The 16262-nt window shown below is 48.7% G+C and overlaps 1 protein-coding gene across 2 annotated transcripts in view; it reads right to left on the reverse strand.

The window, feature by feature from the left end:
• LOC102455524 (histo-blood group ABO system transferase 1-like) overlaps positions 1-16262 on the reverse strand; it is a 41091-nt gene that overhangs the window by 9126 nt on the left and 15703 nt on the right. Inside the window, exons 2-6 of one of the 2 annotated variants that reach the window (XM_075905159.2) lie at positions 14351-14444; positions 10758-10814; positions 8004-8039; positions 2639-2686; positions 1966-2001 (exon numbers count right to left, since the gene is read on the reverse strand). In XM_075905159.2, coding sequence (XP_075761274.2) covers positions 1966-2001; positions 2639-2686; positions 8004-8039; positions 10758-10814; positions 14351-14444 — 271 coding nt within the window. The remainder of the gene's footprint in view (positions 1-1965; positions 2002-2638; positions 2687-8003; positions 8040-10757; positions 10815-14350; positions 14445-16262) is intronic. The other variant, XM_089772937.1, reaches the window with a different exon arrangement.

The following is a 16262-nucleotide window of genomic DNA, read 5'->3' on the forward strand; positions in this document are numbered from 1 at the left end:
TCTAGGGGTTATACTGAACCACAAACTAAATATGTGTAACACTGTTGCAAAAACATTGAACATAATTCTGGGATATATTAGCAGGAATATTGTAAGCAAGTCACGCAAAGTTATTTTTCTGCTCTAGTCCATATTGATTAGCCTCAACTAGAAGCATCTTTTCCAGATCTGGGTGCCACGTTTCAGGAAAGTTGTGAACAAACTGGAAAAAGTCTAGAAAAGAATGTCAAAAATTATTAAAGGTCTAGAAAACATGACCTATGAGGGAAGAGTGAAAAAGTGGGTTTGTTTATTATGGAAGAGAAGACTGAGAGAGGACATTATAACCATTTTCAAGTATATAAAGGGTTGTTTAAAAAAGGAGGAAGAAAAAATATTCTTCTTAACCTCTGAAAATAAATAAGCAAGGGAGATTTAGGTTGGAGATTAGGGAAACTTCCTGTCAGGTGGTTAAACATGGGAATAAATTGCCTAGGGAAGTTGTGGAATCTTTATCATTGGAGAGTTTTATGAGTAGGTTAGACAAACACCTCTCAGGAATGGTCTAGTATATATTTAAGCCGTGTCTACACTGGCAAATTACAGGGCAGTAAATCAGCTCCCAGGGCTATAACTCCTAAAGTATCCACGCTGGCAAGGTACTTAGTGTGCACTCATTCCACAGTTGTTGCACTCTAGGTAAACCACCTCAACAAGAGGCATAGAGCTTTCTGCGCTGTGGCTACAGCACTGGGATGCCCATGTAAACACTTCAATTGTTTTCTGAATAGTCACAGGCCTCGGGATATGTCCCATAATTCCTCAAGTGGCCACTCTGCTCATTATTTTGAATGTGGCTCTCTGCCCTGCAGGCGCATGCATATCCCCTTTCAAAGCTCCATTTCTCACATCATGCTGATCTGCTCTGGGACACAGAGCAAGCCATTCAGTGGAAGGCTCATGCAGCTGTAGAAAGAGACAGGTGTGTGTGTGAGAGAGAGAGAGCGAGACAGAGACAGAGAGGCAGAGAGAGAGTTTGCTGTGTAGCTGTCTAAACTTACAAAGCAGCATGCTGACATCCCCCAAAACACACTGTCTCTCTCACCAATACATACCCACACACTCCTTGTCATACACTCCCCCCATCTTCCACACTTCTATTGAAAAGCAGCTGTCAGTGTAATAGGTTGAACATAGAGCAATGGGATTGGGAAACCTGCATCATGTGACACTGCCTGCCCCATGCACATTGCAAACCCTTTCCAAAGTACTCTGTGTCTAGTTGAGGAATAGCTGCCACAATGCACTACTCTCTGGGCCATTGCAAGAGCTGCTAATGTGGATGCACACCACCATCACAAGGAGCACAGTGCGGACACACAACAGCAGTATCCCTGCAGCACTCTGCCAGTGCAGTAAATCTGCCAGTGTAGACATACCCTGAGCCCTGCCACGAGTTCAGGGGACTGGACTAAAGGCACTGGTGCTGACTCCATTGATGCTCAGGGGCTGGAGCTCCCACAGGGAAAAATGTATAGGCAGCCAAGCTACTTCATCCACCCAATTACTTTTACCCACTGGTGGGCCTGCTGAGCAACACCTCTCCCATCCTCTTGGCACCCCCCACTCCTACAAACAGCTGTTTTGAAGCATTCAGGATACTCCAGGAGGAAGGGAGAGGAGCAGAGAAACAGCATGCTCAGAGGAAGAGTTGGGGTAGAGATGGAATGGGAGCAGGCAAAGCACGGTCAAGAAGAGGCAGGGCTAGACTGGGAGTGTGGGGGAATGGGGAAAGTAGGGACAGTGGTGGAGGAGAGATTGAGCACCCCCAGCCAAAGGGAAAGTCAGCACCTATGTCTCAAGGTCCCTTTCAAGCCTTTGGTTCTAAGTTCAGAAACTTCCTTAATCATTTTGGTTTCACCTTAGTCTATTAACTTTAGTTATAAGTTGGAGGAAACAAAAACACTTAGTTTTAGTTTTACTTACGGTGGCTTTAGAACCTGTGGCTTTGCGTAAATCATTCTAAAGGGAAAAGATGAAAACAAAAATTATTTCAAGTTAAAGAACGATTTTCATAGCTGTTAAAAAAAATCCTTCTGGAGTTTACAGCTAAAAGATTCCCCCCACTCAGGGACCAATACTCAGGACTCTCCAGGAAAGGATTTTAACTATACCTCTTGCTTGAGTTTAAATCCTGGTTCAGGTCACAAACGAACATGAGTTTAATGGTCTCTAATATTGGTTCTGATCACAAAACTGCTACATCGATGCTTAAGAGAGGCTCAGAGGGAGATAGCAAAAGTCAGGAATGATGTGCATTAGAAAAGCAGTGTGAGCATGCAGGATTGGAGAAAAATTTTGTAGATGGGTAATGGGCACATTTATAGAGCAGTGGGTGTGGCTCAAAGCTTTAATAATAGAAGTGCAGGCTGGTAACATTCATAGAGGGAAATCCATTATATCACTACTGAGAGGTAGGTAATATCCAAGTTTCTCTAAATCTCAGTGTCATCAGGCTCTCCTGACAATTCATAATACACAAACGCCATGCTAAGCCATAGTACTGGAGTTCCACAAGCATAAATGAGCATCATTCAGGAACCCCAGAGCTCTTCTGAAAGCAGATCAAATGCTTAAAAGAAACTAAATAAAGTTCTACCTTGGTAATTCAATTTCCAGCAAGTTCTCCAAGAGGTGGGTACGGTTGCTGTGGAGGAAGAGTAATGGAAGTTTGGTTTACAAGAAGACAACATGAAAAAGAAAATAAATCCAAGAAATCATTGAGGGTATGTCTATATTACCGCACTAATTCGAACTAACTTATTTCGAATTAGTTAAGTCGAGCTAATTCGAAATAATGCATCTAGAACCAAAAACTAATTCGAATTAGCATTTTGCTAATTCGAAATAGCACGTCCACACTGATTGGACGCTGGGTCACATTTAAGGGCAGCTGAAACCGGTTCTGGCAGGGCATCAGATCTGTAGCTGCTTTGTGTGGCTGCTGTCTGAGGCTATCTGAGGCTCGTGCTTTAAGGGACCCCCCCGGACAGCCAGATCTCAGCTTTTTCACTTGCTTGCCTACCTCTGTAAGGACAGCAAATCGTTTTCCTCTCTGCCTGCCTGTGTCTGTGGTTCCCATTGGGGACGCCGCTGCAGTTGGCACCATGGAGCCAGAGCTCACCCTGGGCCTTCTGCTCCAGTTTTTGGACTTGCTACTGCAAGCCTGCCAGCTGGAGGCTTCCTGGCACCATCTGGTGCACATCAGCCCCCAGCCCTTCTCCCTGGCCTCCCTGGAGGCCGTGGAGGAGTTGCAGCAGCGTCTGGACACCAGCAGCAACTGGTGGGACACCTTCCTGGAGCTCTGCAAGTGGCTCGCCCCTGCTCTGTGGCGATGGGACACTCGCATGAGGCCCGCCACCCCCCTCCAGAAGCGAGTGGCCATCGCCCTGTGGAAGCTTTTCATGCTGGACAACTACTGATCCGTCGGAAACCAGTTCGGCGTGGGGAAATCCACCGTCGGAGCAGTGCTCATGCAGGTACAGCACTCACTGGCCACTGGGCTGCAAGGAGGGGATGGACCGCCCCAGGGAAAACGGGGGGGAGGAGGCTAAAGTGCCCTGCATGGGAGGGTTCAGTCTGTCCCGGCCATATTACACACCGCTTGCAGCGGCCAGGATCGCAGCGGGGGTCACTTCTGGGAGTGGGGCACGGGGCAGTGCCAGGGAACAAACACTCCTAGTCACCCGGGCACCCCAGTGATTCGTGGTTTGGTGTGTCTATCTGCAGTTGGTCAAGGCCATCAACAGGTTGCTGCTCTGCAGGGTGGTCCACCTCACTGACCTGGACATTGTCATCCAGGGGTTTGGCGCCCTTGGTTTCCCCAACTGCGGGGGGGCCATCGATGGGACGCACATCCCCATCTATGCCCTGGAACACCAGACCTCCCTCTACATTAACCACAAAGGTTACTTCTCCATGATCCTGCAAGCCGTGTCTGACGACCAGGGCCAGTTCACGGACATTGATGTGGGCTGGTCCAGCAAGGCACACGACGCCAGGGAGTTTCGCAACTCCTCTGAGTGCCAGAGGCTGCACACCAGGTCCTTCTTCCCCGACCGTCACATCAGGGTCAGGGACGTGAACATGCCCGTCTGCCTGGTGGGGGAATGCTGCCTACCCCCTATAGCCTGGCTCATGAAGCCCTACATGGGACACCTCAACCCCCCCCAGCAGGCCTTCAATGCCAGGCTCACCAGAGCCCACATTGTGGTTGAGGGGGCCTTCAGCCGACTGAAAGCCTGAATTCGATGCCTCCTCACTGGCCTCGACCTCGCAGAGCACAATATCCCTCCTGTGGTGGCAGCATGTTGTGTGTTGCACAATTTATGTGAGCGGAAGGGGGAGGCTATCCTGCCAGCCTGGATGGCTGAGGCTGACCACATGGCTGGCCAGTACGCACAGCCCTGCACTGTCGCCATCCGGAAGGCCCAGTGGGAAGCCGTTCAGATCCTGGAAGCCCTGCAGGAGAGCTTTCTGGTGGAGGAGGACTAAACTCTCCCTGCATGCCCCACTGGGGCCTTCTTCCACTGTCCCCTCCTTCCCCTTCCTAACCCCCCATCCTAATGTCAAATAAAGACACCTGTTTTGGCAACAAAAATCTCTTTTTATTTTACATAACTGGGGTGGAGGGAGGGAGGAATGAGGGTGGGAAAAGGGAGAGGGAAACCTGGGAGGAGGGAGCTGGAAGGAGGAGGAAGGGGAGGAAGGGAAGGGAAAGCTCAGGGCTTGGGATCCTGCTGGCTTTCCCGTCTTGCAGCACTGCGGGTGTGGGGGCGTCGGGGGGAGTGGGTGTGGAGGGTAGGGCAGGAGGGACAGGGGTGCAGAGGAAGCAGGAGGGGGAGCAGGGGTGGAAGAAAGAGCGAGAGCTGGGGCAGTTGCAGGGGCTGGAGCAGGAGGAGGCAGGAACCTGTCCAACAAGGTCTGGAGGTGGCCTCTGAGGGCAGGGCCCTTCTCCTCCAGCACCTCCAAGCTCTGCTGTCACAGCCACAGCTGCAGGTCCTCCTGGACCCAGTGGTTCTGGGTGCAGAGCTGTTGCTCCAGTAGCCACAGTTGCCACCGCTGATAGTCCTCCAGGTTGCAGATGCGCCTGCTGGCCCAGGTGCGGGTGGCTGTTCCAGGCGGGGTGGTGTGCCCTGCAGTCTCATGTGCTGCAGCTGTGGTGAAACAAGAGCAGTGATCAGTTCTCCCTGGGGACACAGTGGGTGAAACCCAGCCCTCCTCTGCAAGGTCAAGTTGGCATGTGGGGAACGGGCCAGGGCCCCTGCATGACACCCAGCTGCTGCTCCATGGTGGGCAAGGTCCAGGCACACGGTCCCTGGGCTCCCTCTCCTCCCCCACAAACACATAAGGGGAGCATGATGGCACTCACATGTGGAGCCTTCTCCAGCCTTGGACAACACAGCCGATGTGCTCTGTGGGATGCCTCAGGGGTCCTGGTTCCTGGGCAGGCTTCCTGCAGGCTCCTGGCTCTCAGCATCCTCCTCCTCCTCCTCCGTGTCAGGGACGGGGTCCTCTGACCCGGGGTCGATCACCATCAGGGGTCATGGATTGAGTGAGCCCCCAGGATGCAGTCCAGGGCATCATAATGAGGGCATTCCTCCAGGTCAGCCCCCTGGCTGGGAGGCCCTGGAGTAGGCCTGCTGCAGGTCCTTTATTTTGCAGCGTACCTGCTCCTGGGTCCACATGTGGCCTCTGATGGCCAGGCTGTCAGCCATGCGGCTGTAGACGGTCGCATTCCTGTGCCTAGTGCAGAAATTGTGGACGTTGGAGGCCTCCCCCAAACCTCGATGAGGTCCACGATATCCACACTAGACCAGGCGGGCACCCGCCTCTTGCGGCCCTGGGTAGGCTCCTGTGAGCCGCCAGCCTGGTCTTGGGAAGAGGCGGAGGGCTGGGTGGCAGCAGGTGGCTGGCTCATCTTGTGCCAGGTGCAAGGTCTGTTGGCTGGGTGCTGGCAGGCTTGCAACTGGCACAAGTACTGTAGCCAGACCGTGGCCTTTTAAGGGCTCCAGGGCCGGGAGGGGGGCAGAAGAGTTTCCTTGGTTTGGCCCAGAGTGGCCACCAGAGCAACCTTAGCCCAAGACCAGAGCCTGTGCCCCAACCCTCTGCCCCTGCCTGGTGAAAGGAAGGAAGGATGGAGTAGGGAGGGAGGATGGAGTGAGCTGGGGCCTCGAAGAAGGGGGACGAAGGAGGCGAGGCCAGGGTATTTGGGTTTGAGGTAGATCTTACATTGCACTTAAATTCAAAAAGTGATCTTGTGCTTAAAAAGGGTAGAGACCACTGCTGTAGGACCTTTTCCCAGTACTCTAGCACACAGCATCTCTGGGAGCTGAACCTCAAATAAATCTGTCTCCTTCTGTATGGAATACAGAAATTGTAAATTTGTCCTTTTTTTCAATATAAAGAGAGAGATGCACAGACTCCTTGCCCCACACAGGTAACAATTATTTACTCTGGGTTTATCAATACACAAAAGTGATTTCATTAAGTATAAAAGGTAGGAAGGATGTAAGAGATCATAAGAGTTAGCACAGAGAACAAATTAGGTTACAAAGAAAATAAAACAAAACAAAGTAAGCTTAATACACTAAATAAATTAATTATTAATTAATATTTCACCCTACAAGTTGTTCTTATAATCATCTTCAGAGATCAGACATCCTTCTAAGCTAAGGTCAGTTCCTTCTGCTACTTAAGTCTTAGTTGTTAACAGCAGTCACCTTGGGTGGGGTAGCCAGGAGAACTGACTCATTCTCCACCCTTAAATTGGATTAGTATAAGCAAGAGTCCTTTGTTTCAGTTTGCTCTCCTCCCCTCTTACTGTGCAAAAGTGCAGATTTTAATATAGATTCCAGTATCAGGTGATAGGGATCATGTCTCTGGAAGGCCCTTGTCTCCATATCTCATGGGCTGACCCAAACCTCTGCAGGAAGGTTCAACTTCATTGTCTCTTGCTAATGGGCCATCACAGCCTTGAAACAGTGGGAGTGACCCAAATCAGGGAGTATGCCATTACAGAGATCCCCTGTAGTAATCCTCACTGATTAATGAAGGTAATGATACCCCCAGTCACACACTCTCCTCCTGACCCCTCCCCACCTCAGCTGAAAAGCAGCTGTGGGTATAGTAGGATGACCATAGAACAGTGGGATTGGGAAACCAGCATCATGTGAAACTGCCTGCTCCATGCGGCATTGCAAACCCTTCCCAAAGCACCCTGTGTCTAGTTGTACAGTGGGATAGCTGCCACAACGCACTGCTCCCTGGGCTGTTGCAAGAGCTGCTAATGCAGGTGCGCTCCACCATCACAAGGAGCACAACAGAGGTTCCCTGCAGTGCTCTGTGAGCAGAGCTGTAACTGCCAGCGCTGTACATCTGCCAGTGTAGACACACCCTTGTGAGTCCTGCCACGAGTGCAGGGAACCAGACTAGATGACCTCTCGATGCACAGGCACCGACTCCATGAATGTTCTCGAGGTAGAGCTCCCACTGGGAAAAATTAGCAATGCTCATCAGCCACGAGCAGCCTCCCCAGTGCCTCCCCAGTGCCTCTTGCCCCCTGGCAGGCCTGCTAACCAACTCCTCCTCCTCCCACATAGTATCTCTCACCCCCCACAAAGAGCTGTTCTGCAGCATTTGGGATGCTCTGGGGTGCAGGGGCAGGAGCAGAGACACAGCATGCTCAGAGGAGGTGGCAGAGCAGAGGACTTGGGGACCATGGTGGAATGTACGTGGTGGCAGGGGCAGAGCAGGGGCACGAAAAGGCAAGGCAAGGACAAGGGCGGAGGAGAGGGTGTCAAGCCCCCCCAGCTAAAGGGAAAGTCAGCGCCTATGTCTCAGGGTCCCAGTCAGGCCTGGTTATAAATTCAGAAACTTCCTTTTGCATTTTGCTCTGATTTTCGTTTGTTAACTTTAGTGACATCTTAGAGGTAACAAAAACACCTATTTTTAATTTTACTTACGGTGGCCTTAGAATCTGTGGCTTTGAGTAAATCTTTCTAAAAGGAACACAGGAAAACAAAAATTATTTCAAGGAACGATTTTCATAGCTCTTCAAAAAGCCTTGGACAGTTTACAGATACAGATTCCCACCACTCACTGATACCTACCAATTGGTGGGAGTGACGCAAACCCATAAATATGCCATTAGAGACCTCATTTAGTAATCCTCACTTGATCTACACAAATGATACATGCATATACATGGGATAATCTTATTCAGCTGATGACAGTCTTTCCAACCATGTTACCTAAGGCAACTTGTATAAAGCTTATCTCAGTTGTGACACATTGATTCTATAATCATGTGTTCAGAAAGTTTATGAAAGCCCTGTCACCGCTGCCTTGTTATTTGAAGTCCTCACCCAGAGCTGAAATCCTTTGTGGGAGGACTGATTCTGCCCTGCCTGCTAAGAGATAAAAATCACTGACAGCTGAAACTACATGAGATGGGGCAGTGTTTCTGCCCAGCCTGCACAGAGATGAAAGTTACGAAGAGACTAATGTGCAGAGGTCACAGCAGAGAGGCAGGTGGTAGCAGAAGGTGACTGATAGTCGGTTGGCAAACGAGTGGCAAACAAGTAGCAGAGAGGGACAGTGAGTGAGTGCCCAAGCAGCAGGAACAATAAGGTGCCTTTTTACACCCTACTCCACGTAGGGTGGAAAGTGAACTCCGTAGCTGTGTAACCCACACACCAAGGCTATATCTACACTGGCATGATTTTGCACAAAACTCTTTAGAGAAAGTAGCTGTGCAAGAGAGCGTTAAAATAGCTGTGCAAGAGAGCGCCTACACTGGCATATACTTTAGCGCAAGAGATGTGCTTTTGCGCGAGAGCATCCATGTCAGTATAGACACTCTCTTGCGCAAGAAAGCTCTGATGGTCATTTTAACCATAGGGCTTTCTTGCGCAAGAAATTCATGTTGCCTCTCTACACTGGCCTCTTGCGCAAGAACAGTTGTGCAAAAGGGCTTATTCCTGAGTGGGAGCATCATAGTGATTGCGCAAGAAGCCCTGCTTTCATACAGTAGAACGTCAGTTTACTTGCACAAGAACACGTGGCCAGTGTAGACAGGCAGCAAGTTTTTGCACAAGAGCGTCTGCTTTGGTGCAAGATCGCGCCAATATAGACACAGCCCAAAGGCTATGTCTACACTGGTGCGTTCTCACGCAAAAACTCTTTTGCGGAAGAGTACTTCTGCAAAAGCTCTTCCAGAAGAGAGCATCTACACTAGCATGTGCTTTTGTGCAAAAAATGTGCTGTTGCACAAGAGCATCCATGCCAGGGTAGACGCTCCCTTGCGCAAGAAAGCTCTGATGGTCATTTTAACCATAGGGCTTTCTTGTGCAAGAAATTCATGTTGCCTGTCTATACTGGCCTCTTCCTAAGAGCTCTTGCGCACGAGGGCTTATTCCTGAGTGGGATAATCAGAGTTCTCACGCAAGAAGCCCTGATTTTATACATTAGAATGTCAGTTTACTTGTGCAAGAACACGCGGCCAGTGTAGACAGGCAGCAAGTTTTTGTGCAAGAGTAGCCACACAGCCCCTAGTGAGTAGACACAGCCCCTAGTGAGGTTACTGAGCAATGCAAGTGGTACCTAGACCACAGTAACAGTTAAGACCAAGAGACCTCTACAGCCTGGGCTGGGAGCCAGCTGGTTTTTTGCTCAGAGGGTAGAGGCTCCTATACTCAGCTCCAGAAAGCCCAGGTTCAAATCTGCCTGGTGGTGGTTACAGCTGCACTTTAGCTCTGCACTGGCCAAGCAACACTGACAAGCAACTGTGAGTGGGGTGCAGAGAGGGTCAGGCATGTGAAAGGGTTTGGATGACTGGACTTAAGAACCTCAGAGGAAAAGGACACTCCCCCCCAGCCTACTTGGGCATAGCTCTTTTGAGCAGATCACTGATTCATACCAGCTGCAGACCTGCTCTCTTAATGTATCTAATTCTGAAGAAGATAATCACTAGATCCGTGCTGTCCCACTCTGCCTACCTCTGAGGGGTCACTGCTAGTTTAAATTGAGTTTTCATTTGAAACGTGGCAGCAAACCCCAAATAAGTTTTAAGAACATAGGAATGGCCGTACTGCATCAGACCAAAGTTCATCTAGCCCAATATCCTGGCCTACGACAGTGGCCAATGCCAGATGCCCCAGAGAGAATGAACAGAACAGGAAATCATCAAGCGATCCCTCTCCTGTCATCCATTCCCAGCTTCAGGCAAACAGAGGCTAGCTAGGAACATCATTCCTGCACATCCTGGCAAATAAGTATTGATGGACCTACTCTCCATGAATTTAGCCACGTCATTTTTGGACCCTGTCAAAATCCTGGTCTTCACCACATTCCACAGGTAGATCATGGTTTTATACAGAGGAAATAAGATATTTTCTGTCTTATTCTCTATCCCTTTTTAAATGATTCCTAACATTCTGTTTGCTTTTTTGACTGCTGCTGCACACTGAGTGGATGTTTTCAGAGAACTGTCCACAATGACTCCAAGATCTTTCTCTTGAGTGGTGATAGCTAAATTATTTCCCATTATTTTGTATGCGTAGTTGGGATTATTTTTTCCAATGTGCATTACTTTGCATTTATCAAAGCTAAAAGAGAAGTGGTTAGGAATCTCAGCAAAGGGGAATTGATTCCAGAGCTCTAACTGTGAGACTTCAAGGGCTCACAAAATCCAGGAAAGTCCAACAGGGGATAGTTACCTCACTGTGTTGAAGATCTTGACTGGTGTTTCCTGCCAGGTATAATTGGACATACTCCTGCACATTAAATCCAAATGTCATGTCAAACATGGAGATCTAAATAACATAAAGGCTTTACACCTAGTCCAATCTCTAGGCATGTTTAAAGATGCAAACTGTACAACAAAGAAACAAACCCAGCAATTTAGACTCACAATGGAACAAAACAAACCAGACAAACCAAAGGTTGCTAGAATGCTGTGGTCGATGAAGAAAAGCAGTTTCATATTATTATCTGTCATGCACTGGGAGTGCACTCAATGATATATCATGATCTCTGCAATAAAGAGCTTACATCCTACATCATCATTGGAATGCCAAAACTAGAGTCATTAAAAGATAATCAAAAAGTGTTATATGGCAAAACAGATGTAGTGTTTACTTACCAAGCTTGTGAAGACCTCACGCTCAACAGTATTTCTTTTTGTCTCTGTGTTACGTGATAAGGCTTCAACTTTTGTGCTTCAAAAGCTCCTTTGTTTTTAAATTTCACTCATTTTTATTTAAAAAAATTAAAAAGATGAAAAATATTCCCAAGGTAACCCGAAACTGAAAACAAAATGTTTTGTTTGACCCAAAAAGTTTCTTTTACTGTATTTTGCCAGGGGAAAGAAATCAGTTTCAATTTGAAACCAACTGACTTTTTTCCTTCGGTTTAGACCCAATTTGAAAAATCGGTTATGCAGGCTTGGGAAAGTAAATCCATAATTCTGCCAGATACTGAAAACCATGGATTTCGGCTTTATGGCTCATTGTAAGAATTAGTCCTGCCAGCTGACCCTTAATTGCTCACTTAATTTTAGATAGTGATAGAAATGTAGCCACTAATTGATCTGAGGAAGTGGGTCTGGCCAACGAAAGTTCATTACCTAATAAACCATCTTGTTAGTCTTTAAAATGCTACATAGTCCTGTTTTTTGTTTAATTTTAGGTAGTCTCCCACAGCATGTGCAACAACCTCTCCCAACTTGTATTTAGTTCAAATACTTGCCCCAGACCTAAAGAGGAGCTTCTGTGAAGCTCAAAAGCTTGTCCCTTGCAACAACAGAATTTGGCTCAATAAAAGAGATTGCATCACCTCCTTGTCTCTCTGATCAGTTGGTGTCTGATATCCTGGAACCAACATGGAAAACCACATTGTTGATTCATATTGAATGTGTAATCTGCGGTAACCTCCCATCCTTTTTAGCAGTACTACTACCTACCCAATTATTCCCCATTTTGTAGTTGGGCATTTGATTTTTTTCTTGCTAAGTGCAGAATTTTGTCCTTGTCTTTATTGAATTTCATTGTATTCAGACTAGTTCTCCAATATGTCCAGGTTGTTTTGAATTCTAATCCAAACCCCAGAAGAGCTACCATCCCCTCCCATCTTGGTGTCATCCATTGATTTTATAACCATACGCCATTATCCAAATCATTAATAAAAAGAATGAAGAGTATTGGACCCAGGACAGACTGCTGTGGGACCCCATTAGACACACCCTCCCAATTTGACAGCCACCTATTGATATCTACTGTTTAGAGTCTTTTAATCAGTTTTGGGTGTACCTTGTAAGGGTTTTATCTAGACCACGTTTACCTATTTTAGTGATGAGACTGTGACAGTGTCAAAAGCATTACTAAAATAAAGCTATGGCATCTCTTTGCCTTTGTCCCTATCCATGAGGCCAGCCTCCCTGCCAAACAAGCTACATGGGAATGTCTACACAGCAGCATTATTTTGGAATAACTGGCATTATTCCGGAATAACAAAGAGTGCGTCTACACTACAAGCCTTTGTTTCAGAATAATGTCGAGCTGGACGACTTCTTACTCCAACTCCTGTAACCCTCATTTTACGAGGAGTAAGGAGGTCGAAGGAATAGTGTTCTTCCTTCGACTTCCTGCTGCGTAGACTGCACCTAAAAGCCCAGTTAATCTATATTGACTTAAGCTATACAACTGACGTAGCTGCTGTGCCTTTTTGTTAAAAAAAAGGGGGGGGCAGTACTCCAGTTGTTGAGCAAAAAAAAAACCAACCCCCCGGTTTTGCCCTTTTAAGACCCATGGTCCCATTAAGACACGTGGCTTAGCCGGCGTTCGGCCATTTTCATTACAGAGGTGTCAGTACACTCCATTCTTTCCAGGTAAGCTCTGATTGGAGGTGCCGGTACTGCATAGTGGGCAGTACTGTCACAAAAAAAGAATGACACAGCTGAAGTTGCATGGCTTAATTCGATTTCCTGCTGTGTAGACAGCACCTTAAAGCCGAGTGAAGCTATTTTGACTTAAGCTATACAATTGACGTAACTGAAGTTGCACAGCTTAAATTGACTTTAGCCCTGCTGTGTAGACATGCCCCATGGATTCTATGTGGTCAGCAACCAGAGCCAGGCTGGATCCCTGCTGCTTTCCCAGCCCAGGTGCAGAAGGATCGCTCTCCCTGAGCGGTTCCCTTCCCCCTTTGGTCTCTATTGCAGTGACAGGAGCAGAAGCTCAGCGGCAGGGGCAGCAGCTCAATTCTTGGCACGAGACAAACCGATGGAACCTTCAGGAACAGTGGGAAAGCTTCCCTCTGAACCGCCATGTTTTTGAATTAGCAAATGTGCTGTGCAACTAGATAGATGCTGTAGGATGCTCACAGGGAGGGGGGCAGTGATTTTAAGAGTTAATGATTTCTGCACTTTGAGCTAAAGGGTGCAGTTAGCCATTCTGTGACAGCCCCGCTCATGTCACTTGGGTTGCACAGGTTGTGACAGAAGGGTCTGCTCTCTCGCTCATTTTTCTGCCCAGCTAGACCAACACAATGCTGGGGAATCTATTGTACCTCTAAGAACTGGGATTTTGCACCACTGATTTGAGTTTCTGTAGATATTCAGCGCCCCTGCTACTTTTTCCCACCCATGTGCAGAATGAATTGTCATGTGCAGCAATATGGAGATGATGTGTGACACATAACAAAATTCATGTGGTGGGGGTTGGGACAAGGGGCTCAGCATATGGGAGGGAGGTCAGAGTGAGCAGAGGGTTGGGCTGCAGGCTCTGGGGTAGGGCCAGGGATGAGGGGCTCAGGCTAGGGCACAAGGTTGGGGTGCAGAGATTTGGGGTGTAGGTGCGGCTACTGCAAGGAGAGGATTCCCCCAGATCTTTCTCACCCCGGGACAACACTTGGCTTGTGGGGGGAGAAGAGACACCTTTCTCAGCCAAAGCAGCTCTGGGGCTGAGGCCACAAAATAGGCACCTGGGCCCAGGACCCGGCAAGTCTAGGCTAGGGCCGGGTGGAAGCTGGGGAAGGGGCACTGCAGTGGGTCTGGGCTCCACAGTAGCTCGAGGTGTCATGGCAGGTCCAGGCCATAGCAGAGCTGGAGTGGGAGAGGGGTGCCTGTCCATGGCAGGTCCAGGCCAAGATTCGAACCAGCCGTTTCCCAGCTGTGGCAGATCCAGGGGCAGATTCCCTGAGCACCTGTGTGGTGCTAAACCGGCTGGTCCGCACAGATTGCAGGGAATTTAGGCAATAGCTACCTCAGGAGGGGAGCAATGGAGACTCTTGCTTACCAAAGCAATCTACTTACCAAAAGTAGCCAAGACTGAAGCACAGAACCACGGTGCAGCCCATCACATGCAAAGTGCGCCTTGTAGAACAGTCTTTGACCCATCCTCTTTTCCCTGGAATAAAGGAGACGTGCATGAGACTGGTCCTTTCTGTTCAATGCAGCATGAATTGGTGGCCAACCCTTCCTTTAGCCAGGATGCGGGGTAAGGCAAGAGGTGTGGTTACAGCCTGTGGCGGCATAGGTGACACGGGGAGGGGGAATGCAGGAGGGATCACATTCACACCTCCCTCCCCCAATGCTGTGCGCAGGAGGGGCTGAGCACCCTCCAGAGGGGGAGACTACTGAGGGTGGAACCTGGCACCTGCAGGAGGGGTCCATCCCCCAACGGGCCCAACAAAGGCTCCCTGCCCTAGGGAAATTCTATATAAGGCAAGGGAAACAAGGAATGGATTGTTTTCAGCTGACTTTACTCTCTGCCTTTCCACCCCAAGAGGATACATGAAAACACCTGCAAACAACAGGACTGTGTGATGGGGCGTGTGCCTTGCACTGGCCTTTTAAGGCGGAAGTGGGGAACCTCAGGCCTGGAGGGGGGATGGATGCAGCCCCCAGATTGCTTGGAACCAGCCCCTGAGGCTGAGGGCTCCTCCCTCCCTGCACTGGGGAGTCTGTGCTGGCACACCAGCCCTCCTGCCATCCCACCGCATGACTGGCATATACAAAATCAACTAGACTGGGCTCCCCTATATTCTGGTGTGCTAGGGTAATGTGGGGAATGTCTTTCTCTTTCTCAGTCAGGGGCCATGCCAGTGATATGAGGGGTAGTTTGTTTTGGGGTTTTGTTTCTCACTTGTGCCCCGATTGATTTTTCTGTGGGCCAGTGGCCTCCAGCCCAAGAAAGCTTCCCCAGTCCTGCTTTAAAGGTAAAACCCAGGCCTGGTAGAGGGCTGAAAGAAAAGCCCCACACCTAAGGCAAGTACTAGCTCATTGGGGCCCAAATGAAGGGAGTATAAATAAAGGGTCCAGGAGGTGAGGAGAGACAGATTGACTCTTGCTCTAGTTGGGGAACAGGAGGAACCTGATTGCCAAGGAAGCTGGAGGTATCCTGATACAGAGTAGTGCTGGGATGAGGCAGGCAGGCAGGGTTGGGAAGCTGTGGCCTGATCTCATTCCCAGGCTGCAGTGTCTGAGAATACTAGGGCTGGGGAAAGGCAGGCAGAGCTGCAGCTCCCAGGCTAGATAATGACTGCCAGTGGGTCACTGAGGCAAGGTGGGCATAGCGGATTGGGGGTTCCCAGCGTGGGAGGACCCCAGAATGAGGGTTCACTGTGGTAGGGCAGTACCCAGAGGTGGAGAAAATAGGTAACTGTGGGTGAGACACTGTCCAGAAAGGGGCACGCCAGCACCAAAAAACTAACTCCTGGAGTGTCCAGCCAGAGGTGCCCCTGACAGCAAGGCAGGACTGGTTACAGACTATAACAATGGGGGTGGAAGGGAACAGCTGGACTCAAGTCAGAAAGACATCTCTGGTCTGAAATATCAGAAATAAGAACTAAGATGAGAAATTATGACTTAGCTTCTATGTTTTTATTTTTTTTTAGTAACCTACATACTTAGGGTATGAGTGTCTCTCTTTCATTGACAAAGGGTCTGAACATTTTTATGGGCTTGCTCTGTAAAACTTCATACCAGCATGGGGAACCTTTTCTGGGTTGATTGCCAATGACCCATTGAAAAATCAGGAAGAGGGGGAAAAAATAAAACCCTCACACATGGGGCTTGTAAGTGAGATGCAGAAAAGTAAAAAGATATTCACCTCATTCCCTTTGTGCTCCTTGCCAAGGAAACCATTCCTGCCACCGTTTATTACTGGTGTTGTGTAGCAGCACAACCCAGGTCTTTCAGAAAAACAGCGTATTGTTCAAACTTG

The sequence above is a fragment of the Pelodiscus sinensis genome, chromosome 23 (genome assembly GCF_052426305.1).
Source record: "Pelodiscus sinensis isolate ZL-2025 chromosome 23, ASM5242630v1, whole genome shotgun sequence".
Taxonomy (NCBI): domain Eukaryota; kingdom Metazoa; phylum Chordata; order Testudines; family Trionychidae; genus Pelodiscus; species Pelodiscus sinensis.